Source organism: Pteronotus mesoamericanus, unplaced genomic scaffold (assembly GCF_021234165.1).
Source record: "Pteronotus mesoamericanus isolate MK-2021 breed Mesoamerican mustached bat unplaced genomic scaffold, CSHL_Meso_final scaffold_1186, whole genome shotgun sequence".
In the NCBI taxonomy this organism is placed as follows: Eukaryota; Metazoa; Chordata; class Mammalia; order Chiroptera; family Mormoopidae; genus Pteronotus; species Pteronotus mesoamericanus.
Genome location: NW_026555302.1, coordinates 13,742,345 through 13,770,340, shown reverse-complemented (window position 1 = coordinate 13,770,340; position 27,996 = coordinate 13,742,345). Strand labels below are relative to the sequence as shown.

The 27,996-nt window shown below is 59.0% G+C and overlaps 1 protein-coding gene across 1 annotated transcript; it reads right to left on the bottom strand.

Moving 5' to 3' along the window:
- Positions 1 to 120: 120 nt before the first annotated feature.
- GPR161 (G protein-coupled receptor 161) lies at positions 121 to 27,855 on the bottom strand. The gene is made up of 6 exons (XM_054587564.1): positions 27,774 to 27,855; positions 14,662 to 15,079; positions 10,890 to 11,614; positions 6,859 to 6,963; positions 1,425 to 1,544; positions 121 to 637 (listed from the first exon to the last, which is right to left on the bottom strand). The coding sequence occupies exons 1-6, from the start codon at positions 27,778 to 27,780 to the stop codon at positions 372 to 374; spliced, it is 1,641 nt and encodes a 546-aa protein (XP_054443539.1). The 5' UTR covers positions 27,781 to 27,855; the 3' UTR covers positions 121 to 371.
- Positions 27,856 to 27,996: the final 141 nt, after the last annotated feature.

Below are 27,996 nucleotides of genomic sequence, written 5' to 3'. Positions count from 1 at the left end.
GCCCCCTGGGCCCCCGCCTCGAGGACAGGGTGCGGGCGTGCGGGCTGCCAAGAGCAGAGCACGACCCACCCGGTGCTTCCTTCCCAGACTGGGCCCGAGTCCCCCCTCCGCGCCCCGCCGCCCAGAAAGCCACGGCCACACCTCCATCTGCTTTTCTTTGTGCTTTTGATGCCTTTGGTCCCATCACGGGGTCTGCGAGAAGCCCACGTGGGGGCTCGCGCCGACCCTGAAGCCTCCGGCCCCGGACACAGTTCTTGGTGTTTTTTCAGGTGCCTGTGCGCCAGGTGCTGTTCCTGCCCCCTGCTCCCGGGCCCCGACTCAGCGGGTTGGCCGCGGGCATCCACCTCAGGGGACAGGCCACCCTGAGGCCCTCATTTCTGTTCTGCGGCAAGAACGTTCCCTTCCTCGATGCTCTGCAGCTGCAGCTTCTGACTCGCGAGGATGCGGCCTCCCGGGCGGCTCCCGAAGCCGGCCCCCGGGACAGTCCGCGCCACCATCAAGACCCCGGGCAAAGCCTCCTCCCCAAATAGGTTGACTTTGGCTTCAGCCTCTATGGCTTTGGCCAAGCTGTCTGCGTAACTGTCCAAAGACTTGTGCACGTCGGCTTTCACGTGGAGGATGGGGTTCTTGGCAGCCTCTAAGGGAGAAGGAGGGGAAAAGGTCAGCGAGGGACCGGTGACTCTCCTGCTGCCCCCGGAGGGGAGGCAGACAAGGCAGGGGGCGGGGGCAAGCCAGGTTCCCGGGCCAAAGTCCTGACTCCCTACCTTACTGCCTGCGAAATTTCGGAGGGACTGGCACTGACCCCAGTTTCTCCTCTACGAAGCGGGGATCAGTTAGACCTCCACTCCCAGCGTCTGCAATTTGCCCTCCGTTCCTCCCCAGATGCCCAGGTCTGGCTCACGGGAAAGGCTCGATAGACACTTCCTACCGACGGCACTGAAATGCCGTCTTTGGGAGAGCTCTCCGGTGCTCAGGCTCCCTGGAGCAGCAAGTCCCTGCCTCTAAACTGCCGCAAGCCCACATGCCGTCTCTGTCCTCTCCGCCCTGGCTCAGGTCCCCAAGGTCATGGACAACCTCGGGGTTGGAAGTACCATTTAAGCTTCAGGTGCCCGACCCCACAGGATGAGGACACGGCAACCAAAATGAAGACGGGGAGGGATGCGGCCTGTCCCTGCCGCGCCTCTCACCGCGGGGAGGACGGGGTCGGTCTGAGGACGTGTGTGTCTGGTGGAGCTCGACAGCCCGGCCTGCCTGCTGGGCAGCGGCCTGGTCCTGCGGCTGCGGAGTCGAGGACTGGAGGGAGACTGCAGGGCTGGGGGCCGCCTGCCGGCGGGTGAAGGCGGGTACCGGGAAGAGCCACGCATTCTCCCAACATCCTTCCCTTCCCCCGTGTTGTCGGGAAGCTGTCAGCCACTGAAACTGACCTTTGATCTGTTCCACTTCGTCCTCGAAGGTCACCGAGCTCCTCCTCTTGGGGGGACAAGTGCAGTGGGAGGGAGGCTGGTCATCAGACGTGTAGTCTTCCAGCAGCATCACATCTGTCCCTGAAACCAAGGTCAGGCTGTGCACAAGGCACTGGCCATCTCCTCCTCACCCACCCCCTCCCGACCACCGGGCACGCGTTCTCCCACCGATGCCACCCCACGTCAAGTGCACCGAGCTGCCCTGCAGCAGCTGCCCAGGAAAGCAACGCTGAGGCGCCCCGTTCCGAGGGGGCGCAGCCGGCCCTCGGGGCCGCTTCAGTCACGTAACAGGTGTTACGTAGTGGTGGGTCCCGAGCCACAGCGGGCGCACGCGGAGCGCTCCGTGGGCCAGACCTGGACTGGGGCAGGGGAGGAGGGCTGCGTGGAGGAGGGGGCCCAGGACAAGAGCTTTGCATTTTGAGCGATTCCTCTTACAGTCTGAATTTCTATTACTGTGGTTAAAATACGTTAAGTAAATATGTATTTCTCAATTACAGTTGACGTTCAATATCCTATCAGTTTCGGGTGTCCAGCACAGTGGTCACACATGTATGGATCTTACAGAGTGGCCCCCGATATGGCTCGCACCCACCGGGCATCAGACAGTTACTACAATGTTAGTGACTATGTTTCCTGTGCTGTGCGCCACAGCCCTGTGACTGTACTTGCCAATTTCTACCTCTTAATCCCTCTTCACCTTTTCCCCGCAGCCCAGCCCCCTTCCCCCCTGGAAACCCTCGGTTCGCCCCGGTCTCTATGAGTTTGTTTTTGTTTTGTTTATCTGGTGTTTGTTTAGAATCCACATATAGGTGAAATCATATGGTAGGCCTCTTTCTCTCTCTTATTTCACTTAGCATAATACCCTCTAGGTCCATCCATGTTGTTGCAAATGGTAAGATTTCATTCTTTTTATGGCTGAATGATATTCCAGTGTAGATACGTACCACATCTTCTTTATCCGATCACCCATCAGTGGCTACCTGGGCTGCTTCTGTATCTCAGCTGTTGTAATTAATGCTGCAAGGAACATGCGGGGGCATATATCTTTTCAAGTTAGTGCTTTCGTTTTAAGTTTGTTTTTTGTGTGGATACATACCCAGAAGTGGGATTGCTGGATCACATGGTGGTTGTATGTTTGATTTTTGCAAAACCTCCACACTGATTTCCATAGTGGCTGCACTAATTTATAAGCCCACCGACAGTGCACAAGGGCCCCCTTTTCTCCACATCTTCACCCGCTCCCGTTGCTTGTTGATTCACTGATGATGGCCATTCTGACAGGTGCGAGGAGAGATCTCGTTGTGGTTTTGATTTGCATTTTTCTGATGATTAGTGCCGTTGAGTGTCTTTTTGTATGTCTATTGGCCATCTGTATGTCCTCTTTGGGGAAATGTCTAGTCAGGTCCTCTGCCCATTTTTTAATCAATTTTTTTGTGCAGGTTTTTGTTTGTTTGTTTTTTGTAAATTATATGAGTTCCTCACACATTCTGCAATTAGCCCTTTGTCATATGCATTAGCGGTGAATATCTTCCTCCATTTGGTTGGTTGTCTTTTCATTTTGTTGATGGTTTCATTTGCAGTGCAAAATCTTTTTAGTTTAATGTAGTTCAATTTGTTCCTTTCTTCTTTTGTTTCCCTTGATTGAGGAGGTATATTCAAAAAGATATTACTATGAGCAACGTCAAAGTGCTTACTGCCTATTTTTTCTTCCAGGAGTTTTATGGTTTCAGGCCTTACATTTAACCCTTTAACCAATTTTGTGTCTGTTCTTGTATGTAATATAATCAATTTACATTTGAAGTAATTGTTGATAGATAATATAATTATTAGCACTTTATTATTCATATTTTAGATATGTTTTTTATTCTTTTGCTTAAAGAAGTCCCTTTAACATTTCATGTAATACTCGTTCAGTGGTAATGAACTCGTTAGCTTTTTCTTATCTGGGAAGCTCTTTATCTGCCTTTTGATTCCAAACGACAGCTTTACTGGGTAGAGTAATCTTGGTTGTAGGTCCTTGCTTTTCATCACTTTGAATATTCTTCATGCCAATCCCTCTGGCCTGAAATTTTCCTGTTGAGAAATCAGCTGTCAGTCTTAAGGGAGCTCCCTTGTAGGTAGCTAACTGCTTTTCTCTTGCTGCTTTTAAGATTCCTTCTTTGTTTTTAATCTTTGCCATTTTATTGTAATGTGTCTCACTGCGGGCTTCTTTGGGTTCATCTTGTTTGGGACTCGGCACTCCCTGGACTTGTATGTCTATTTCCTCACTAGGTTACAAAAGTTTCCAGTCATCATCACTTCATCAGACAGGTGTTCAGTCTTTGATCTCTTTCTTCTTCTGGCACCCTATGCTGCAAACGTTGTTACACTTGATATTGTCCCAGAGGTCCCTTCAACTATCCTCATTTTTTAAAATTCTTTTTGTTTTTGCTGTTCTGAGTAGGTGTTTTCTGCTACCTGGTCTTCCAAAGCACTGATTCAATCCTTTGCTTCATCTAATCTGCTGTTGGTTCCCTCTAATGTGTTCTTCTTTTCAGATACTGTAGTCTTCATTTCTGACTAGCTCTTTTTTATGGTTTCTGCCTCTTAGGTTCTCCCTGAGGTCATCTGTTCTTCCCCTATGTTACTGTGCATCCTCATAACCAGCGTTTTGAACTCTGCATCTGGCAGACTGTTTGCCTTCATTTCATTTAGTTCTTTTTCTGACGTCCTCCCATTCTTTCATTTGGGACATAATTCCTCATCTCATTTTGGCCGCCTCCCTGTGCTTGTTTCTATAAGCGTTAGGTGGAGCTGCTACACCTCCCGGCCTTCAGAGGGAGCCCCGGCGCAGGAGGTGTCCTATGAGGCCCAGTGGTGCAGCCTCCCTGGTCACCTGAGCTGGATGCTCCATGGGTGTCCCATGTGCGGACTGTCTCTACCCTCCTGTTGTAGTTGAGCCTGGATTGCGGTTGGCATGTCAGTGGGTGGGACTGACCTCAGGTTTTCTGGCCATGACCACAGTGGATGAGCCATTGTGCAGGGGCAGACCCCATGGAGCAGGACTCACTTCAGTGGGACTCAGGTTCCAGCTGAGTCCACCCTTTGGGTGTGTTGTCTGTGGAGCTGGTTAGGTGGTGCTCTGGTGTGGTCTGAAGCTGACCACTGGGTGTATTGGCTTTGGCGCCTTGTGGGAGGGCTTCAGTGCAAGCCAAGGTCAGCTGCTGCCTGTGCCTGGCCTGAGGCCACCTGCAGGAGCCACGAAGTGATCTGCAGTTGGTAGTTGCCTATGCTGGAAATGAAGGTGCCTGGGAGAGGCTATGCTGTGAACTGAGGCTGGCTGCTACTCTTGCTGGGCTTGGGGCCACTCAGCAAGAGCTACAGACCGTGCACAGGCCAGATGCTGCTTTTTGAGGGTCTGTGGACCATTGAGAAATTTTAGGAAAGTCTGCAGCACCAGCAGAGGCTGGCCACTTGTGAGGAAAAGCCACTGAAAGATTCAGCCAGTGCACAAGATGGGTGGGAGATGGAGGTCTCAGGGAATCGCCTGGGTCGGGTAGGAGGTGAGACCCAGGATGATGGAGACTCAGACTTGGTGCCCACGCCTGAAGGCCGGGTGACGAGAGGGCTCAACAACGGGGCAATGGCACCTGCCCGCCCTTCTGTCCCGGTGAGAGCTGCCCCGCCAGCCCTCACCCTGAAGCCAGACAGTTTAGCTTCTCCAGGTACGTCCCTGGTGGTTTTGAGCTGCTATCCCTTTGCTGGAGCTCAGGGTGAGCGTTTGTGAGCTCAGGCCCTTAAACAGGACGCCTGGGTCTGCAGCACCCTTCTGTCTCACCCCGATTGAATCCCTGGTGACTTCCACAGCCTGGGCAACTCCTCTTCCTGGTACTGGTGCTCTGAGCTATGGAGCAGGGCATGGGGCTGAGGCCCCCGCTCCTCAGGGGGCACTGTGCAGTTGCGACATCCCTCCTGATTCTTAACTGTGACATGTGGGTGTGAGACCCTCCCGTTCGGTGCCTCTGTCCCTCCTACCAGTCTCATTGTGGCTTCTTTATATCCTTAGTTGCGAGGGTTCTGTTTGGCTATCTTCAGATGGTTCTTAATGATGGCTGTTCTATAATTTAGTTGTAATTTTCATGTGCTTGTGGGAGGAGGTGAACAGTGTTTTTCTACTCCGCCATCTTGACTGGAAGTCTCTCACAATCTTTGAACAGCAAAATTATTGAGGTGTAGTTCCTATGCCACGCCACGTACCCATTTCAAGTATATGGAAGATCTGTCTCCCCACCAGACTGAAAGTCCCAGGAGGGCAGTTCACCGCTGTGTCTCTGGAACTTAGCACAGTGATGTCTGGCCAAGAGAAGGGCTTGGCAAACATTTGTGGAATGATTGAACGTCACAGTGTCTCTGGACCCCTGCTGGTTGTCTGAGAATGGGGGGAATAACCCGATGGGTGACAGAGACCCTTCCCTTCCTTCAAACCACACAAGGGACTCGGGACTACAGGGGGTGGCGTGACCAGTGGGTCAACACTCCCTGTTGCCAGGTGAAAACATTCTCAGGGAAAATTCCGGGACAGAAGGCCTGTCCTGGTGCCTGCCCACGGCCTGCCCCCCCAGAGTTCCATGACACAGGCTCAGGCAAAGAAACATAGGTCAAGGCAAAGATGACTTTTCTAAAGCTGCCAGCAAAGTACCCACTGCCCAGCCTGGTGCTTCGTGACCCAGGGCTCCCTGAGGCTCTCTCCATGCCAGAGCCCTAGGCCAGCTAACGTGTGGCACTTCTCCAGCCTCACGGAGCCACGGACTGCTGGTGGCAAGACTCCGCCGGCCTCTGCCCTCTCGCCCCCCATCCGGGGCTTCCTGAGAGCCCGACAACATGCGTGGCAGGCACAGAGGTGGCAGCCAGCTCCCCACGGGCAGCCAGGAGAGACCCTGACCTCACGGGCCCTGCAGCGCAGGGTACGTACGACGTGACCAGGGAGGGTAGCGGACCTTGCTGGGACTACCCGGCCCAGTGACTGCTCTCCCTGATTGATGCACAGATGTGGAACCTCAAAGATTTAGGAGAGGAAGCAACGTGCCTGGCATCACGCAGCTCATGGTGAAAAGCCAGACTCCAGAGCCGGCCCAGGCTGCCGGTCGTTATAGTCAGAACACAATCACTTGGCATTTTTACTTTTCAAAGGCTTTCGCTTAATTTGAATCTCATAACCACCCCAGGCGTCCGAGAGAACAGACCTGAGATCCCTGTTTTATACAGGAGGAAACTGAGGCCCAGAAGACAAGCCATGACGGGAGGCCCTGCCTAACTCCGGCCCCCACGCTCCTTCCACGCGGCTCGGGAGGGGCCCCCGCCCGCGCCCACCGCCGCGCCAGGGAGGCAGACGGGGCGCCGCCTGGCCAAGGCTCACCTGAGTCCTGGGAGCAGCTGAAGCCGGTGTCGCCTGTGCTGCTGCTGTTCCCCAGGGGCTGCCCGCTGGCCATCAGCGCCGTGAGGTGTGGGGACAGGCCCAGGTCTGAAAGGCAAAGTCGGCACTGACTGCACGTCCTGCCGCCCCTCGGCGGCCGGCCCCCCCTCCCCGCAAAACGTGCTCTCAAGCCATCGACGGGCAGCAAGCCCTCTGCTGCTGCCTTCCCCGCTGTGCCCCTGCTCCTGGCCCAGCGCTGTCTGCATTGTGACACGGGGGACGGGTCCCCAGAGGGGCCTTCCCATGACAACGTCACACCGGCGAGGCAGGCGGGGGAGAAAACAGGTGGATAGTCCTGGGTGATTCTCCAGCTCGACGTGGAACCGGAGTGCCCGCCAACCTCCTGAAATCCCACTTGAACATCGAAAGGGAATTTTTTACCAGAAGTTTAAACCCCAGAGCAGGAGAGAGCGCCTGTGAGCGGGGCGGTGGGCAGAAGGGGCAGAGCTGGCATGGGCGGTGGGCCCAGGCTGGGGAGACTGGCTCTCACCCCGGGCCCCGAAGCTCAGGAAGGGGCGCCTGGCAGTCTCTGCAGGCAGGTGGGCTCAACAGCAAGTCTTCGCAGGAAGCGGTGGGTCCCCGGTGCCAGCGGGACAGCGGAGGGGAGGGAACCGGAGGCCTGGCCTCAGGGACAGTGGAAACGGACGGCCAGACGCCCTGCAGCCCGCGTGCCGCCTGCCCGGGCCTTGTTGTTTGTGACGGAGAGACAGCCCAGAACCCCAGGCACATGAGGAAAGGCGCTGGCTTTAGAGACAGAGGAATAAAAAAGTAAGGACAGAGAAAGGGATCTCAGAGCGGGCAAGGCAGGGGAGCCCGGGAAGGCTGAGAGAACAACGACCCGTGAGCGGAAGAGGCCGCCAGAGCGTGGAGGCAGCACAGAGGAGCTCCCAGAAATGAGGACTCCGGGATCGGACACCCAAGCCCCCTCTGCCAAGGGAGACCTGCAGCCTGGCAGACCGAGGCCCTGCTGGCCAGGACCACCCTCAGAGAGGAGGGCACAGCACCCTTGACTTTTAACCTGACTTTTCCGTGGGGACTGGTGACAGACCTACTGTCTTCCGGAGCCGAGGAGGGCACGATGGAGGCAGGGGAGGGCAGGCTGCTTGCAACCTTCCCCTTCATCACGCTCGGAATTCCCGTCCCGCCCGGGGTGGGTGTGGTCGGCTGGGGCCCGAGAAGACCACCAGGCGACCGCCTCCACCCCCCCACCCCCCGGCCAAGAGGCCTGTGTCCCTGCAGGGAACCAGGCCCGGGGAGGAGCTGGCGAGCACCAGCTCCTGCCAGCTGGGCAGGCTGAGGCCACAGTGGGGTTTGGACACTGTCTCTGAGGCTGCGGCCCAAGCCAGGAACAAGCCCCGGTCTCCCCCGGCGGGAGGAGCGTGGCAGCCAGACCCGTGCGGCTCAGCCAGCCGGCCTGGGGCAGTGCGGCCCGGTGGCCTCGCCGTTCTGTGTCCCTCGGTCACCTGCCACTGAGGTGGGGGCAGGAGCCTGAGGTTTTTCGCCTGAAATAACCTATCCGACCCATTACAAAGGCTTTCGGGGTTTTTTTTAAAGGCTCGAAGCAACAGGCAGGACCACAGGGGTCAGAGCCTGGGGCAGCTAGAAGAATCACGAGTGGTGTCTGGGGCTGGAAGAGCAGGCGCGCCCTTCCTCCAGCAAGTGAACAGGCGTTGTGACGGAACTGGGGGACCGCCGGGGGCCCCCAGGAAAGGAGGCTGGAGAAGCAAGGGGCGAAATTCGGAGCCTCCAGCGCGGCCCCTCCGCCCTCCAGCCCAGACCTGGCAAAGGCGCCCAGGAGCAAGGCGTGGCCCCTGAGGAAATGCGAGGAGGGGTCCTGGTCCCCAGAAGCATTAGGCGAGTGCCGTTCGGAGAGGCTGCCCTCCCGCGACGTCCGGGCCGCCCTTAAAATTCCCAGCGGGGCCCAGGGGGGTCCGCTAATGAGACCTCGCCAGCAGACGCTACTTTGGTGGCCCAGTGACAGCGGGCACCCCAGGGAACACCTGACCTTTGGCACTTCACGGGAGGCTCACAGAGTGAGACAACCAAAACCCACTGATGGGGGCTGACATGTACATACGAAGCCAAAGCCTGACAACATGTTCAGAAAGCGCCTGGCTTCCCAGGCTCGGCGGGAGGGTCCCGGGTATTTCGGGAATTCCACTCGGCCTTTGCCCACAGGCCTGGTCAGGAAGGATGATGATCCCAAGTCCCGGTCCCTGGGTCAGGCTTTGCGGGTACCCATGCAAATGGGGCGGCCCGAGGGCAAGGCGGCCTTCCGGTCGTTCCGTGCTGGCTTTGGGGGTAGGTCTTACCATCCACCCTTCCGGGTCCCGGACGACAACCAACGGTCCTGCACCCTCACGGGTGTCCAGCCGCCTGGCGTCTCCGGGCCACGCATTAAATACACAAACACTAACAAACACACAAACAAAATCTCATAATGTTTTAAGTGAATCTACGATTTTGTGTTGGGCCGTGTTCACAGCCATCCCGGGCTGCACGCAGCCTGGGAGCTGGGCGCAAGCTGGACACCTCCACCTAGGGTTAGGGGGAGGCCTGGGGCAGGCTTGGGACTGGGGTTGAGGCGTCTCCTGCACTTCCAAGTTGTGCCCACAGAGGGCGCTAGGCCAGGGTCTGCTCCGCCTTGGCTCCGCCCGAGGGACCCGTGGGGGAGTGGAGGTGGGGTGCCCAGCGGGTGGGCGCTGCATTCTGCGCCGTTTCCAAGACGTGCTGGTGCTGCTGGCCTCCTCCCGAGAACCTCCAGGGAAGAGACAGCAGGGCCCCACCAGCTCCCATTCCGGGAGAAGGCCAACAGCGTTTATCCCACACACTCTTCAACCCCAGATGAGCCCACAAACCGGCTTTTCCCTCAATGAGCTGGAGACCGCTGGCTGCCTTGAACTTGCCAACCCGGCCACAGCTGGCGTTCCCCGCCGTCCCCACAGCCTCGCGGGCAACTCCCGGGCAGTCCCGGCCACTTGCATGGGAAATCTTGGCCCGAGAAGCAGACGTTTCTTTCTGTTCTGTCTACCCCCTCCCCCTCCCTCCCCCTCCTCATTCCCCCCCCTCCTCATTCCCCCCCCTTCCTCACTCTTAACGTCATTGGAATAGGAAACATTTAATTATTATTACTGTTTGTTTTTTTTTTGGCCTGGAAGATAAGCGACATTACAAAATCTGAACTGAGAAGTTAATCAGTGAAACGAAAGCAAACCCTGAACGTGCTCCTGGCTCACGAGTCACACGTGACAACGGGGTCTTGCATGTGTTGGGGGAGTGGGCACTTCTGGGATTCAAATACTGGGATACAGGGGATTTATTCTCTCCTTCGGTCACCACAAAAAAAAAAAAAAAAAGTCCCAGGATTCCTTCGTCTCTCAAAAAGTAACACTCCATCAAGCCCGGAATAAACCAGGGATGCTGGCCTCACGGAGAGAGTGTCCTATCATCACCGTCACTGAGGACTGGAGGCAATTAGGACTGTGCTTTCCACCCGCCTGAGAGGGAAGGTGGGCGACCTTCCTACTTCCTGAAGAGGAGACGTCAACTTGAGTGTTTGAGTCGCCCAAAGTCGTCAGCCTGAGACAAGATCTGCAGCCGTATTTCCGGAAATACCTGGTAAACGCCCTCAACGCCTCTCTCCCAATAGCGTGGCCAGGGGATGGCCCCCCTCCGACATGACCCTAGAATTACGAGTTCGTGACCCCCGAGGCTGGCGGGACGCGGCTGCGGTAAGAGAAAACGGATGACTGAGCTCCGGCGTCCCCTGCCTTGAGCTGCTCGGGGACCCTCGGGGACGTCCCCAAAGGAAGCCTGCGCGTGGGCACCTTGAGGCCGCAGGCAGTGTGAGACCTCCACGCTCACCGTGCCGGCCGAGGGGACCGTGCCGGCCGAGGGGACCGTGTCGGCCGAGGGGACCGCAGCCTGCGCTGGGCCGCGGGGAGCGCCCCTCCCCCGACAGGCGCCCACGTTACCTGTGATCCTGTTGGAGATGCTGAACAGCCTGGACGTCCTCTGCCGCTGGACGAACGGTTCCCGATAGTACCGGTCCCCAAAGCACATGCCCAGCAGCTCCTTGCGAACGGTCTTGTTCCAGAGTCCGTAGATGAGGGGGTGGCAGATGGCGCTGGTGAAGCTCAGCCATGTGGCCCAGGTCTCCAGGCTCGGGGAGACGCAGTTCTCCCCCCAGAGGGCCTCCGAGGTGATGACGCCCAGATAGGGGCCCCAGGTGCCCATGAAGGCCCCGATGACCACCAGGATGGTGACGAGCGCTTTGCACTGGTTGGCCGAGTAGACGACGCCCTGGAAGGCGTTCCTGCGGCTGCCGGAGGAGGAGGTGGAGGTGCTGGAGTTCTTCCTCCCGGGCCGCTGCGCGTCGCGCTCGGCCGTGACCACGGTGCCGCAGTGCACCTTGCGGGCCTTGACCCTGGCCACGCGGAAGATGAAGCCGTAGCACACGAGCATGGCCAGGAAGGGGAACAGCGCGCACCAGACCTGCCAGAAGGCGGTGTAGCCGGGCTCCCGGTGCCAGGCGGCCACGCACATCCACTTGAACTCGTCAAACTCCACTGACGACCAGCCGAACAGGGGTGGCAGGCAGCCAATGAGGGAGTGAAGCCAGATGTAGACAAGCGCCAGGACGGCTCGGTTCCCCGTGATCTTCGTGGGGTACACCATGGGGTACAGCACGGCGTAATAGCTGGAAAGGGATGGCGGGAGGCGAGAGAGGCGTCAGAGCAGAGAACGCAGCAGGGCGGCCCCCGCTGCCTCCCTGGGCCGAGCGCGCCCCCCGCCCAGACACTTGGCCCAAAGGAAAGGCCGCGCAGTGAAGGGGCGTCCCCACAGGAGCGTGGCCCGTGACAGGGACGGGGAGTCAGGCTGATGCCGCCTGACGCAGGCAGGATGTCAGGAATGACCGTGGCTACGAGCCTCACGCATCACCGTGATGCCATCTCCTGCGCCAGGGTCGCCTTGCGTCGCCACGTGGGGACACGGCTCAGAGGTCACCCTGAGGCTGCCCGACTCACGCCGCTGAGGTCTGGCCGGGAAAGAGCGTTCCCGGCACCCACCACGGCTGCCCGCGGCCCTGGCACGGCCGTGCCTATGTTGCACTGCTACTTGGGTCTGCACGTCACTGGGCCCAGCGGCGGCACAGAAAGGGGAGCCGGCGTCCGGAGCTGCCCGGGTCTGGGTTCAGACGGGGCTCTGCGGGCTGCGGGCCCTGGGGGAGCCGCTGTGCCCCCTCAGGGCCCCTGTTCCTTCATCTGTGAAACAACCACGGAGCCTCGATCGGGCCAGCTCTGCGCCACCCTGCACAGGGCAGGGGGCGCTCGTGAGGTCTGGGCGGGGCCACCCCGTTGCTCCCCTTCTGCCTTGAGGGTGGGGCCCCCTCTTGTCTGCGCTCCTGGAAAAGCGCTGTGACCACAGGGGACACTGGGCTCGTCTGAGTCCTGGGGGTCGAATCGGGCCGTTCTGATGGTCACCTTGCCAGGTGACCGGTCGAGACGCTGACCTGTGTGACATCATCTGGCAAATGAAATGTGAGGGGAGGTGGCGGGGTCACTTCTGGGGAGGTGCCCTTCCCTTCCAAGGAGAATCAAGGCTCCTTTCTCCGTCCTCTGCCCCCCGACAGGATGTGCGGGGCCCCCGGCCTCAGACGCCTCGGGGAGGCAGCACGGTGGGCTGGGAAGCCCGGGCCGGCCACGCCACCTGTCCCTTGCTCCTTGGACCAGCCCGGCCTGGCAGCCGTGAGAACAATTACAATGAGTAAGCTGTCCTCGGCAACGCGGTCTTCTGGCTGTTCTCAAGACCCCGTGACTGCCATTATTTTATGGTGAGACTCTGCTTTGCTGTAACAAATGGTGTTTATATCACTGGCTGACTAGGGTTCTGGCGTGAGCAAGCCCAGTGGATGTGACAGTGATGTCTCCCAGCTGCGCCCGAGTCCCAGGGGCCCGCCCGCCCCAGGAAGCCCGCCAGACGGGCCAGAGCGCAGCCCACACCCGCGGGGGGCGGGGGCAGTGACGCTGGTTTTAGGGGGACCCGGGGGTAAAATGCATGTACGTTGACATGCACAGATCTACACCTCCATCGAGGTAGAAAACATTTTCTCATCTCCCCACCAAAACATGGATTTCACAGACTTGAGACTTAAGTTTAAGCCTCAGGTAGGCCTCGCTGCAGATTCAAAGGGAAACAGAGGAAAGAGCAACGCCCTCTCCCGCGCGGGGGAACGGGCCGGGATCAGGGGGTCCCTCTGCTTCCGGCCCCCAGCGTCTTCTGAAGGTCTCCATCGGTCCTACAGGGGCGGCTCGCTTTCGGACAGGGACCCGAGCACGACCCTGGTTCCCAAAGAGGCTCTTCCGATGCCACGGGCAACTCAAAAGCTGTGGTGCATGTACGGGCGCCAACGTTTTCCTCTCCAGCCTGAGACCAACAACTTTGATAAAGATTCTGGTTCTGATGGAGGGGTCAGCTGCAAAGAAGGACAAACCTACGCCAACGGACGCCGCCCCCGGAGGCACAGCGACTATACCGAGCCCGGGTCCTCCTCTCGGTAGCTAACGGGCCGCGGTCCGAGCTCCGGAGGTCCACGCACCCCGCCGGGGTATGACCCGTCGCTTCCTTCACCCTACGCCCTCCACCCTGCGGACGGACAGCCAGCGGCAGCCCAGCCTCAGGCAATCCAGCTAAAATCCCCATGGTCCCAAGAGAACCCGGGGATTTACGGCCCCCAATGACAGCATCGCAGGCTCGTCCTCTCTGCGTTTCCCCGAGTCCCCAGCCAGCTTCCTCCCCAATTCTGCAAGTCGGGCGGAACCCGGATCTCCGCTCCCTGTCCCCGCCCCCGCCCCGGAAGGGCACCATTTGCCTGGGACAAACGACGACGTGACCGCCAGCAGAACGCCAACCCGCCAGTGGAAGCTGGGGGTGGACCGGCGCTGTCAGGGCCACGAGGCTTGCAGAGCCCCCGGACAGCCAGCGCGACGCGGGGGCCTGACGCACCTGCTGGGAACAGCCGAGGGGCCTCGGCAGGGCCGCGTCCGACCAGCGGCGTCCGCGACTCCACCAGGAGGGACGACCCTGACTGTTGAAAGCACACGCAGCCTCTCCCGGGGGCCCCCGTCTCCACTCCTTGGGCCGTCGGCCTCCCCTGCTCCCCTCCTCCCTGCACGGAGGTCCCTGTACAGGGGACTGTGCCCCGCCCAGCCCAGCTCTGACCCAAGTAGGTAACGGAGAGCAGACAGCAGGTCTAACCTCCTTCTAACGTCCTCAGCCTGCTTTCCATCTCTGAGCTAAGAATCTGAGGTCTTTAGAACGTTCTTTAAACCATGGAACCTCTTTTGAAGAATAACATTACAGAGAGAATCACATGTAAAAACATACAAACATTACAGATGACGTACACACGGGCGCTGGGCTCAGGTGTCCAGCGCCAGCCTCTGGCCGGGCTGCGGCCTCTCCCACGCGGCCCGAAGAGGGCTCTGGGCCGTGTTCAATGGCACTGGACAGAATGTGGCGGCAAAGAAACATTTAATTAATAAAAAAAATAAAACTATGATGAGAAAAAACCCAAGGGCCTCTAGCTGGGGGGACAGGAGCAAAGGCTGAGCTCCGCTGTCTCGCCCTCTCCCCGGGCACCTCCCTGGGAACTCAGCGTGACCGTCCTGGGCCAGACGCCGCCCGGAGGGTCCCCTCCGCACACTGCCCTTAATCCCTCGCCTCCCTGGTGTGCGGCCAGCGTACCGGTCGATGGCGATGACCCCGAGGGTGAGCATGCTGGCCGAGCTGATGAGCAGGTACAAGAGGGCGGAGAAGTTGCACCAGACGACCCCGAAGACCCATCGCCGCCGGACGGAGCTCGTCACTACGAAGGGCAGCACCAGCAGCGACAGCAGGAAGTTGGACAGGGTCAGGCTGAAGACGAACTTGTTGCTGAGGGTGAGGAGGTAGGACTTCCTGTACAAGGTGACCACGATGACCAGGTTGCCCAGGCAGACGAAAACGGTGATGACGACAATGGCGATGAACTCAGCGACGACCACGCCCCCTCCGCCGGCCACCGCCTCCGTGAGGTTGCTCAGCTCCTTCCGGCGGCCCAGCGAGGAGTTGAGGCTCATGGTCAGCGCGCCAGGGCGGGGGGTGGGCGCAGCATGCTGGTCGTCTGGAAGGGCAGGGGAGAGCAGGGGACAGGAGAGGGTTCATCGAGTGGGATCGAGTCACCTGGGCAGGAGAGCGGCCGCCGGCTCGCCCAGAGCTCCCCCACCCCCCGCGCCTTCCCCACCAAGCCCTACGGAGGCAGCTATGCTGCGTGCGGCTGCCGGTGGCCCTTGAGCGACGTGTCCCTCTGTTCTAAACAACCCTATTAATCCCACCGAGGCGAGCGGTTCAAACCATGAAGGTACCAAAGAATCAATCGCCTGCTGTGCCAGCTCACAGGGCTGATGGCCCCACCGCTCGATTCTGGTCCCTGAGGCCAGAGGTGCAGCCCAGGAATCTGCACTTGAAACAGCAGGCAGGGGCGGGCGCTTCTGTTCCAAGCAGTTTATGGGCAGCACACGGCGGGTGGGGGGCTGCTGCTTTTAGACCACGCACCTCCAGGGGGTCCCTGACTGGCGCTCGCCAGCCGGGCAGCCGGGCACCTTGGGCTCCCCCAGTGCTCTCCACGTGCGCCCCATCCCGCCTGGCTCATGTGCCCACTCAAGTTTGACAATGAGACCGCCGTGGGGGCTGCGCTGAGGACCCCGCGCAGGGGGCTTAAGCAAGTACCGTTCACACTGAGATGCTATCGCTGCAGCCGACGGACAACGGCCGCCACTGGCTATCAAGGGGAGGTGGGGGGCCAGCTGCCGCCTGGGCCCTGACCCCGTCCTGTGCAAGGCACGGCGCCTGCGCCCAGAAGCTGCTCAGCATCTTGGCCCACACGCAACGCTGACACGCGTTAACATTAAAGGCTACCGATGAACCTTTTTCCGAGGTTTTTGTCTGCTTACATCAGCCCAAAGATCCCACCTGCTGTGGTTCTGCACAAACGGAAGATACCAGGAAGAAAGGAGACATGGCTCTGCACGAGCCAGACAAGAACCAGGCGCCTAGAATGCCTCGCACAGCCGCAGCCCTCCGCTGGCTGACCTCTAGGCCGACCCGACGCTTCCGTCAGAGAACCCTCCCGCGGGCCCCGGCACTTCTAGCCAAACTCCTGGGCCGCAGGGAGCTGGCAGGTTCCGAGCAGCCCCGCCCTCACCTGCAGCACCCACTGACGAGGTTCCCTTCAGAGGGAGCCTGATCCCTGGGGCCACGACCACGGGTCCCAGGCCAGCTCGCTGGAGCACGACCCAACAATTCTGACCTCTCCTCCACGTGTGGTCCCGAAATGCTTCAGGGGTTCCTTGCTTTCCCTTCTCCAGATAAAATCTCTCAGTTCCTGAGATGCCTCCCAGACCGTCACACCCCGGACTCCCTGCCGTGGACTTGCTCGCGGATGTCCGTGACCCTCTCAACTTCTGGTCCCCAAAGCGGAACACCCCGTTCAGGATGCGGTCCGGTGAGCGTCGAGGACCGGGGGCCATTTCTCCCTGAGCAGCAGGAGCTGCCACTCTTCGCTCTGGGAACACCTTTTCTTTCAGCAAGCGGAGCATCCCGCCAGGCTTCCGGACAAGCGCGTGCGTGGTCAACTAAACCCCGAAGTGCGCGCACGGACTTCAGTGCAGCCCGGCGCCCCCAGTCTTGAACCTATGAACTGGATGTTTTGAAGTCTAAACACAAAATGTTATTTCTACTCAATTTGGTAGGCTGTGCATTTGGCCCCGGCTGCAAAAATATTCTGAATTTTGACTCAGTTATGCAGTATGTTAACTCCAGCGTTGTCCTGGCATGAACACGCTTTACAGACGAGCCTTGTTTGCCTGGGGCTTGGAAAGGTCATTTTGGGTTTTGTCTTTATTTTGTGAGTTTTCCATTTTATTAACTCTTGTAAGTAAATTGTTACCTGTAATTGGTGTCTCAAAACATGGCCCTACATAAGCCTGTTACTTCAACCGCACAATTGATGATAACACATGGCCAAGGAAACAGACCATGAGTCGCTCGACAGATGAAAAAGGGAGAGAAAATACAACTTACATGACAGAAAAAGGACTGATCATTCTAATTTATAAAGAATTCCTTAAAAAAAAATCAAGGAAAAGAATGAAAAAAGACAGAAAAATGGATAAAAGTCATAAAAAAATCTGTAACGATGTGAAGTGATAGGTGTTTCCTACACATTGGGATACTTGTTTCACAACATATAAGTATTTCAAATAATTATGTCCTACGGCCTTAAACCTATACAGTGTGTATGCCAATCACATCTCAATAAAATGGGGGTGGGGGAGGAAAGACAATTCACAGAGAAAGAGATAAACAGAGAACTCACAGACAAAGACACACCGAAAAGATGTCCTATTTCATTCAAAAAGAGAGGAACGCAGATTAAAGCAACACTGAAATACCACTTCTTTCCTTTCCGGCCAGTGAACGTGCAGAAGCCCAGCAGCACTACCTGCGGGCGAGGCTGGGGGAGACAGGCATGCTCCCACCCCAAACGGGGACGCCGGGCGCCACGTCCACGGAGGGGAACGTGGCAGCGCCCACCAGGACACACGCGCGGCCCTGACCCAGCACGGCTGTTCGCGGGCGTTTGCCCCGCAGATGTAACAGGTCCCTGAGACACGGAATCACAGACGCCCACGGTTGTTTTATTCACGAAGGCACGAGTTTTAAAAGAAGTTGGAAATAAGGGAGAAAGGAAAATAAAAATACATTGGCACACAAATATACTGACATAACTATAGAGAGAAAAGGCTAAGTCAATAGCTTTTAAATACCGCATCCGTCTATACCCCAATGGCACACCTTCTACGGATGAAAGAACTACTCAGCTGACTTAGGGGGTCAGGTGTTCTTAGTGCTGCTGAAAAACGTTACAACTCTCAGAGTGCTGGAACTGAGGGTCTCCCATGGGCAGGAGATACGAACTACAGACAAGGGAAAGGTGGGGAAGACCCCTATATTGTTACATTGGTCATTGGAGATGATCAGTAATAACTCTCTTCAAATATAAATACAAAAATAGGCCTAAGGAAATTCCCCAGAATGCAGTCAGGAGGGCCGAGAAATCGACAACACAAAATAAAAGGCCAACGAGCAAATGACTAGAAGGACTTTAGCAGGTGTAACCACTTCCTCCACGCAAAGCGTAGCGTCTTTCGTTTGTTGCGGGAGTCACTTCAGGCTCGCCGGTGCGAGCATCTTGCCTTCTCCAAATTCACAGACGCGCCGGATGAAACAGGACCCAAAATTAAAATTTAAAAAAATCTCTGGGACATGCCGAGACCTCTTGCTCTAAGTCCTACAGCATCACTCAAGAGAGGACATCACATACGCTTGAGGCCAACAAAACCGGAATGCTGATCAGTAGCTCCTGACTGAATATCTGCGTTCATGGAGGAAACCGAGTCCAGAAATCGGGGGCGGGGGCGGGCGGGGAGGAATCAGTGTTAGAAAAGAAATGGGTGAGTGTTTGGATAAACCCAAATAAGAACTGCAAAAAAATATATAAAATTTAAATTGAGAAAGTTACGTATCAGCAACAAGTGCCACCCAAGGAGCTAATCTGGGAGCTTTGGAAGCCGGGTGGAATTAAAACGCTGAGCACGGCAGAAGCCCCGAGAGGCACGGCGAGGGCAAGAACGCCCCGAGCTCGTCCTGGGCGGGGCCTGCGTTACGGCCACTGCCCAGCCCTGGCCGGGGGCCTGGCGCACAGCGGGCACCTCGGATTCTTTGTTGATGAATGACTAGCCTTCAAAAGGCTCTCATCGTGCAGGCAAACACGGCTGACCGCTATGAAGGTAACGCTAAAAGAATAAAAACAGGAGGCAAAACAGGATTTTAAAAAAAGGAATAAAGTACTCCCTGACCTGGTCACTGTCCAGGGGCTGTCCCAGCAGGCCTGCTGGTGATCTGTAACACCAGAGCCCAGGGCTGGCCGCAGGCCCCGAGGTCCTCCGGTCCAACCCCACCCAGGGGGCGGGCCCGGCCGCCCAGGGGAACCCAGGGCCCCAGCCTGTGCCGGGAGCCTGCAGCGCGGAGGCCGCCGCCCAGCGAAGCCCCACGGGGCGCACTTTTAAAGAACAGGAGAGAGGGGTTGGGAGGCCCCAGCCCACCCAGGCTCCCGGCAGGCAGCCAGCTCACCCAGCGCCCGACAAGCCAGGGCCCATCGAAAGAAGCAAGTTCAAGAGTGACTCACATTTCCACTGTCCAGGCCAGTTCGGCTGCCTGACACAACAAGGCTGTTCCGCTGCCACGCTCACTGCGTCCTGCCGGGCCAGATGAATCCCCCCCGCGCTCCGACGTCGAGCGGCAGCGCGGCCATCCCACGGCTGAGGTCTGACGCACGCATCCGGCACGCTTCCCTCCCAGGCGGCCACAGGGGAAGCCGAGCCTTTACCTGGCATCACTGCCCTGGTTCCACGGGTTCCGTACGGTCAGTCCTCTCTTGGCATCGCCCTCAGCCCTTCGACCATTCCCGGGGACAGGACGGGTAGCGGCCTCAAAGCCGTCCAAAGCCGAGCCTGAGCCTCGACTGAGAGACCAACATCATTTTGGGTTAAAACACGAAGCAACGGCCAGAGAGTCCTGAGACAGGCGTCTGTTGTTTTATAAATCGGTTTGCATGGTAAGTCCCAAGAAGTTAATTCCAGAAATGCCGCGGTCCGCAAGGACAGACGCCTCCCCTCTAAGGGTGTATTCCCCTTCTCCGATGTCATTGTCTCAGTTGTCCTGTCTGCGGCTCACCTCATAGTTTGACCTAGAACGCTCTGATTTTCCTCAACTCAAAGAGGGAAAATCTCTTTTCCTCCCCTGCCCCTAGTGCGGTGGCCGGCATTTGCCACAACGACAGAGGGGCCTGGGGGCGCAGCGAACAGACTCGGAAGCCACAGGACCTGGGGTTTGAAGCACAGCTCAAAGGCCGACGGGTAGGTGCAGGCACACAAGCTGTTTGGAGGAACAGCCCTCCAGGCGCGGGTATTCCTCAGCGCCCCTTCCGACAAGCCCGGGCGAGGTCCCTACGGTGCTACTTGGGCCGCAGTCTGGGTTGAGCGGGGAGGACAGGTCTTCCTCTCAGCTCCTCAACCCATTTTACACCCATCGGCCCCCAGCTGGCATGGGCGCAGGTGGGAAGGAGGTTCTGAAAACCACCTCGTTTTGCGCTAAGGTGACCCGGGGGACGGGGGACCCGCCGCTGCGCCCCTGTAGTAGAATATTATCCAGCCTTAAAAAGGAAACCCTGACACATGTTACAACACAGAGGAACCCTGAGAACATGACGCTGAGGGAAATAAGCCAGGCTCAGAGAGGCAAACGCTGCAGGACTCCACTCAGAGGACGAGGCACTTGGAAGTCCGTGCGACACAGACAGAAAGGAGTGGCTGCCGGGGGCTGGGGAGGGAGGGACTAGGGAGCGACCGCTACCTGGGGACGCAGCTTCCGTTTTGCAGGAGGGTAAGAGTTCTGCGGGCGGCTGGTGGTGATCGTTGCACAGCAGGGACGTACGGGAGACCACCGCACTGTGCCCTTGAAAACGGCTAAGGTGGTACATTGTATGTTGTGCGTACTTCACCGTAATAAAAAAAGTCCCAGGGCGCCACCTGCTCACTCTTTACCGTCTCTCCCCCACTGGGGCTGGAGCGTCCTGAGACGGGCAGGAGCGGGCGCCACAGCTCCGCGCCCGCTAACAGAGGCGAGCCACGGGAGGCACCCGGAGCGACCTCTGCTGTCACGGGCGATCACGCAGCATTCCCCGCAAGGGACCCGTCCGAGGCTCAGCCACTGGACATGGCGCCCCGGGGGCTGCACCCTCCCGGGCCGCCCGGTGAGCCAAACCCAACTTCCTGCTCACCCAGCGCCTCTGCCCATGTTTTGCTTGTGCATGAGGGAGAATGAGAGGAACACGCTGTTCTAGGCCAAGTGGGACTCCCAGCCGTGGACCATCCGCCGAATGTCTTCAAAGGGCAGCTGGCCTCTCTCCCAGGCCTCCCCTCAGGATGCTGAAAGCCGCATGGTCGCCCTCCAGTCTCCCGGTCGGCACAGGCAGGGGAGGGCCGTGCGGGCCTCCCAGGAAACCCACAAACCACCGGCTGACATCGTGGCGAAGACGCCCGCAGGGGAGACTCGGGCTCCCAGAGAGAGGGCTTAAGGAAAAGGGAGAAAACGCAGCGGTGCCCTGACCACGCCTCGTAGGGGCAGCTTTAGCCATCGAAGGTGGAGCGAGACACGACTACAGAAGTGACTTTCAGGCGCCGGACGCCCTGCCTGGACTGGTCACTGCCCTGAGAGGGGAGCAGAGCCAAACGCCAGCTTTCCCTGAGCAGCTCAGGCACTGGCCCCAGGCCACCCTGCCGGGATCTGGGATCCCAGCAAATGCCGAAGGCGGAGCTGGGTCAGGCGAGGCCAGAGCTGCCCCGGGCCCTTCCAAGTCTACCTGCCGTAGCTGCCAGAGCCACTGGGGTGAGTCACCAGGCCCCTGAGCCTCGGGTGTGGCGAGGAGCCCCGGGTTCAGGCCTCGGCAGGCCACGCCGCGCTGGGAGCCGCCCACAGGCCCCTGCGACCGCCCCTCAGCACCCCACGCCGCCTCACCGGCTCCCCGCGCCCACACCCAGACTTCACACCTTCTGCCTCTCAAACCTGCTCGTTCCGCGCCCTCTTCGGCTCCTGTGACGCCCCCCTCCTCCCGTTGCTCAGAGCCTACACGCTGGGGTTTCCTGACTCCCCATTTCCTTCCGCACCCCGCCTGCTCCATCCGCGAGCCTGCGGGTTCTCCTGCTGAAATGCACCTGGGGTTCCCCCAGGTCTCACCACCTCCGCGACCCCCGTTCCGGCCCAGGCTGCGTTAGTGAGGCAGCCTCCTCACTATTCTTTCCGTGCTTGTTGTCGGCACGCGCGTTTTGCAGCTGAAGCGCCGGCACCAGGGCGGCGAGGGCCACGCAGCCTCGGAAAGGCTGGCGATCGCCAGCGTCGGCCATGCCCACGCCTCTTACCTCCCCGTCTCCGCTTATGTGAGCGACAGCGAGTTCAACGTCCACCGTGAGAGCGCAATTCCAAAGACAGCTTTCTGGGACCTTCCAGCCCCACAATGGCTCTTACCACCACTTACTATCGACAGCTTCCTTTTCTATTTCAGGCATCCTTTCAGACACGTGGGCCCTGGCACGAGCTTTTATTCAGGTTGGAGGATGCTTCCCCCTCCAGGGGGCTGAGAAATTCTTCCTCAGTCTCCCCGTTGATCTCCCAACAGCCCTCTGTATGTGGGAGGAAACAGTTTATAACCCCCCTACTTGTAATAGTTACTTTGATCTGCGAGTCAATAGAAAAAACATTCCTCGTTTTTTGGAAAACGTGTGAGGTGATCAGACCCGTTACGCTCCAACGTTTGAGACCCCGGACAGACCCGAGAAGCAAGTCCTTCTGGCCACGTTATTTTTCGGATGAAAGTGACACCCAAGAGGGCGGCGTGCTACCCCCATCACGCGCCGAGTCGCGGACGAGGCCCCGGTGCCCTGACTCCGCTGTCGCCACGGCTCTGTCCTTCCCCGGCCGTCCCCAGGGCTCTGTGCAAATGCACGTGGCAGGCAGGGCCGCGAGCGGCCCCTCTAGCAGGTCGTCCCAGTCAAGTCTACGATAATAAACGGCTGTCTTCGCTTTGGGCGAGGTATCTAACGACCTCCTAGCTGCACCCCGTGGGCCCTCCCTTGAGCTCCCTGCAGCCTCGGCACCTTCGACTGCTCCCCACCCTGTGCCCCCCTGCCTCCCCCTCCTTCGTCCCTTCCCGGTCTCTCGTACCCGCCATCCCGCTGCCCTGTGCGGGTTACGGTTCCCCAAGATGCTGTGGGGGGCTCCTTCCTTTCTCAGCTGCGGGGGAAAGGCACTGGCTGCCTCCTCTCCATCCCGGCCCTTGTACATGTAGGTGCCTAAGTTTCCTGTGGGTCAGCCTTTCATAGTCCGAGTTCACGGAGGTGACACACAACGTACGTCAACCATAACCCAACTCCCTCCGCCCAATCGGCTTCTGAGGACAGTGGCGGGGGTAGCTGCGGGGGAGAGCTCCCTTCGGAGGTGGAGCGCAGCTTCCCCAGGCCCCGGCCACAAGGGGCGGCCCAGGCCCGAGGCCCGAGGCCCGAGGCAGTGAGAAAAGCAGACCCGACGAAGCGCGTTCAGTCCTGGACCCACGCCTGAAGCCAGACTCACTCCTGAGCTCTTCAGCGCGCTGAGCCAGTAACTCCCCTTTTTGCTTAAGTCGATTTCAACTGGATTTGGTGCCCTTGCAAAAAAAAAAAAAAAAGAGAGAGTCCTATTCCCACTTTTTAAAGCACATTGACTGCCTAACCGCTATGCTGCGCACCTGCAAGAAATACAAAATAATACTGGATGTAAACCCTAACTGAGCAATAAAGGGAGCCCTAGTTGGTGTCCCCTCTCCCCGCCGAAGCCTCCTCCCTGTGCCCACTGAAACGACGCCGACTCCAAAATCTGCATCCAGAGCCCAGACGATGCTCCGGAGCGCCCGGCTCAGGGCCACCCGCCCAGGGGGCCTTCTGTCCCCCGTGTCGCATCAGGAGCCTCAGGTGCGACCCGTGCAGAATGGAATCCCCATCGCCACCCCACCGGCTCGACGGGCTGTTCCTCGTGTTGCTCGACCCTAGAAAGAAACCACCACCACGCCCCCCATCTCTCAGGCGGAAACCTGGACGCCCCGGGCCACTGCTGCCAGGCAATGCCGATGGCGTGAGGCCCTGCCCGGCGCTGTCCCGGGACCTGGTCGGTGGACGGACAGGGCTGAGCCCAGGACTCCCGTGTGGACCTGCTCAGTAAGATCGTGTGCGCCGCGCGGCCAGTGCTGGCTGGTTCCAGGCCTCTCACACTCACGCCTCTCGAAGCCGCCTCCTCATCGCCGCCGCCCCAGCGTCCCCGTCTGCCATCTTCCCCAGGACTGGCAGATGCTTCCATCTCATCTTTGTATCTTTGATCTCGCCCCCACTCCCACCCGCTGCCAGGCCGACGGTCCCCTAGGCGAGCCCTATCATGTGCTGTCATTCTCTGGCACCCGCAGACTGTCCGCATTAGCATACCCTCCACTGCGGCCACGCCGGGTCACCCACCCAGGGAGCTGCTCTCCAGCTCCGTGGCTTTGCCCCCGATAACGCTCCCACGGTCCAGGTGCCCCTTCCGCCTCTTCTCCCACCTGCAGGAGAGCTCGTCCTTGAGATGCGGTGAGTCATGCCAGAGGGAGCATCAGGTGAGAGTTTTCTTTGTCTTGCACCCCCGCTTGGCCCGATAATTACTTCTGTTACCAGAACGTTCTTTCTGTGGATTTCCCTTGTTCCTCAGGTAGATGTATCTTTCCTCGGTTTAGTTATTTATATGACAGATTACAGTGCCATTTCTTTAAACATTAAATGGAAGAAAGGATGGAAAAGTAAAAAAAAAAAAAAAAAAAAAAAAGAACCCCCAAAACAAACAAACAAAAAAACCTTGGTAAAAAAAGTCATTATGAAAACGAAAGGACTTTCAGACGCTACGTTGGCTTGAAGGGCTCACCGGCCAAGAGAAGCCTGACCTCCCCGGTGCCAGAAAGGCGAGAAACTGAAAAAAGGGAAGAGAAACAGTAACAAAATATTTTTAAATAAAAAAATAGCAAAGGAAGAATGCAGAAGGAAGAGAAAATTTAGGAAAATTTAACCTTAAGATGGCAAGGACTTCCAAAGCAAAACACTTTGAAGCCACAAAGAAAATCAGTATAGATTTAAGCACATAAAAATTAAATACTTCTGCACAAAGGTACAATAAGCAAAGGTGACACAAAAAGGCAAGACCTCTGACTTACTAACGAGAAAAGGATGAAAGTCCAGAATTTAGAAAGAGCCTCACAAACTGATGGAATCACAAACACTTCCAGGAGAAACTGGGGAAAAACTTCACGGGGCGACTGAGTCACAAAGTCAGGGATTCCTCCTCCAGGTGCCGGGTCCCGGACACAGCCCTCTCCAGTTTTGTCGATTTTGTTTTTGTTGTTCTCAAAGAAAAACCTCGAGAAGACACGCCGTCCCCGCTCCAGACGAGGCTGACTGCATCCCAGGAGGACAGTGAGCCCTGCTAAGGGCTCACGCCGCGGGTGCACACTGGCCACCGGGGGCCACAACCTGCCTGCGCACCCTGAAAAATGTTTTGAATTAGTTGCCAACTTTAAAAAGTCGAGTTTTTTCCCCATACAAATGTACAGCTCTCCCCCCAGCCCCGCCCCCCTCGATTTCAGATCAGGCCGCACTGTGCCTGCACCTGCCCCTTCGCCCTACGGGAGGGCAGGCAGGAGGGAGGCGAGCCCTGCACACAGACCCCGCCCCGCCCTCCCACCGGCCTTCCTGCAGGCCTGGCTGGCACAGAGTTTACACCACACAAGTGACCCTCCTTTGGCTGGCATTCAGGTCGGTTTCGGTTCCGCCCATTCTGCCTTCCACCAGCCCAAACAAAGAGCTCGGCCCCTCTGGCCGCAAGGCCCAGCTCCGTCTCTCAGACTCCCACCGCGGAGGGCTGCAACTAAGGACGACTTGCGTAGCTGAGACCTGGGGTTCAGCTTCTAAAATGCCAGGCAGGCCTCTCTATGCAGGGCCCCTAACCTCCCTGCCAGGCAGGGAAGCAGCAGGACAGGGACAAGTCTTCAGAGTTCAGGGCCACGCCCATGATGGACTCAGGTCAAAAGATGCGAGAAAGAAGCATCTGTCAGTTGCCTCCTGTAAGCGCCCAGGCTGGGAATCGCACGCACTGGGACCGGGGATCGAACCCACCGCCTAGGCATGTGCCCTGACCTGGAACTGAACTTGCAACCCTCCGGTTTCAGGAGGGAGCTCCCACCAGTGAACCACTGCTCCAGGGCGGAACCCCTCCCCTCCTCGCGAGTCTACACCGCTTCACAGCGCTGTTTTGTGAATAAAACAAAAAAGCAGGCGCAAGTGCTTGAAAGTCTCTCACAAGTATAAAATAAGGAGGGCGTGCAGCCGAGGACAGCCGGAGAGGGGTGCTCTGGAGGAAGTGACCCAAATGGGTGGCAGCAATCTCAGTTAAACAGAGCTGGAGTTAAGTGCCTGGACTGCGTGATCTAAGGTCCCTTCCATCCCCTCTTTCTGCTCCCGGGGCCTGGGAAACGCTTCTCCTCACCGGTCTCACCAAGTGGCTGCCGTGGGATGATTCGAAGGGAAAGCCACCTATTCCAGATGCACTAGCTCTTCCCAGGACGCTCCAGGTCCGGGTCTGAGGGTAAGAGGCCCGCGCGCGGGCACACGCCGGCCCCGTGTTACTTACCATTGTTCCCACTGGACACATCCAGCAACTACGGTCCTTTCCCTCCAAAACCACACCGCTCGCGACTTCAAACGACCTGCCTTTGAGAGCACTTGGCAAAAACCAATCAAAGGTACAAAACAGCACCAAAAAATATGCTCAAAGACGTGACCTAAAGTGAGGCCAGTGCGCGGCGGCGCGGCTGCAGGAGAGCAGAAGTCTCGGAAGCGCACCCAGACACCCCGGCCATCCCGCCGACATTCTCATCCCGCAGGCCTTTGTCAAAGGTTCCACGGGGTTACGGTCTGACTCGAGAGGCGCCGAAGGCTGGCGGGGTCCCCGCAAAGGTAACCGGACCTCCCTCTCGCAGAACTGAGGGGCAGAGGCGCCAGGGCAGCCCGGCGAGTTTTGGGCGCGCCCCCCACCCCCACCCCGCGCCGCCCGGCGTGGCGAGACAGCGCCCTGAACCCCGCTGGAGGATGCTGCTCACCTGGTGCTCACGGGTTCCAGCCCGGGGGCGAGGCCGCTCTGCCCCACACACCTGTCCCCGAGCACGCCTGACGCCCCTCAGCCCATGGGCCCACAACCCCAATCAGCCGGTCCGCGGCGCGCACCGCGTCCTCCCTCCCCGGGGGGTCCTGGCAGAGGCTTGAGCGGCGTCGGAGAAACTGGGCGAGGCTGCGGGCAGGGCCAGTCGGAAACCCCTGCCCGCCGGGGAGGGGCGCGCCCGCAAGATCTTCCACAAAGAGCTCCGGCTCCAAAAGCCACGCGGGGTGGGGCTGGGGGTACTTCCGAGGGGACGGCGAGGCGCGGGGCAGGGACGTGGAGACCCCCGGCCCAGGCCCCATCCCCGCCCTGCAACCCCAGCTCGGCCGCGCTCCATCCCCGCCCGAGCCCCCCGCCCCGCGTCCCTTCTGCTCACCGAGGGGCCGCCGCGCGGCAGCGCAGGGCCTGACCGGCCACCGCCCGCCTGGCCGCCGCCGCCGCTTCCTTCCTCCGGGCCGCGCGGGGACCGGAGGTTTCGGGTTTCAGCCCCGAGCCCGCTCGCTCCTCCCGCCCCGCCGCCAGCACGCGGACCGCCGGGCGCAGGCCGGGAACTTCGCGCCGCCTGCGCCTCCGCCCCCAGCGCCCCGCCCGGCGCTGCCCCCCTCGGCCCTCACGCCCCTTCCTGCGCGGCGCCCTCCCCCACCCCACCCCCCGCCGCCCCTTTTCCATTTCTTCCCACGATCGGCCTCGGCAGCGGCTGGCTCTTTGTCTCGCCCTTACCCGCTCGGTTCGCCCCACTCGGCTCCCGCAAACCTCTGTGGTCCCTGCCCGGGCCTTCCAGGTCCTGTCCCTCCATCCCACTTCCAGCCACTGGGACGTCCCCTCTCCATTTCTCTCTGCATCACACTCGTACTTTCGGATTCTTCCCGGAGGCCCCGCACAGCCCCGTCTTCTCCTCCAGCCCCGCCTGGACTCCTGGCATCGCCTTCCCCGCTCACCTTTCATTCATCCGACCAACGTGTGAGCGTCCGCGGGGTGGCGGGCACTGCCGCGGGCCCCGGGAGCATCACAGGGGCGCCTCCGAGAAGCCAGCCTGGGAGGACCCCGCAGCCCGTGGGGGTGGCGGGGCGGATATAAACAGACTTTTACCAGCCTGCCGCTCCCTCCCTCTCAACCCAGAGGCCGGGAGCTGCCGGCGCGAGGCACGCAGACTGGCGCTGC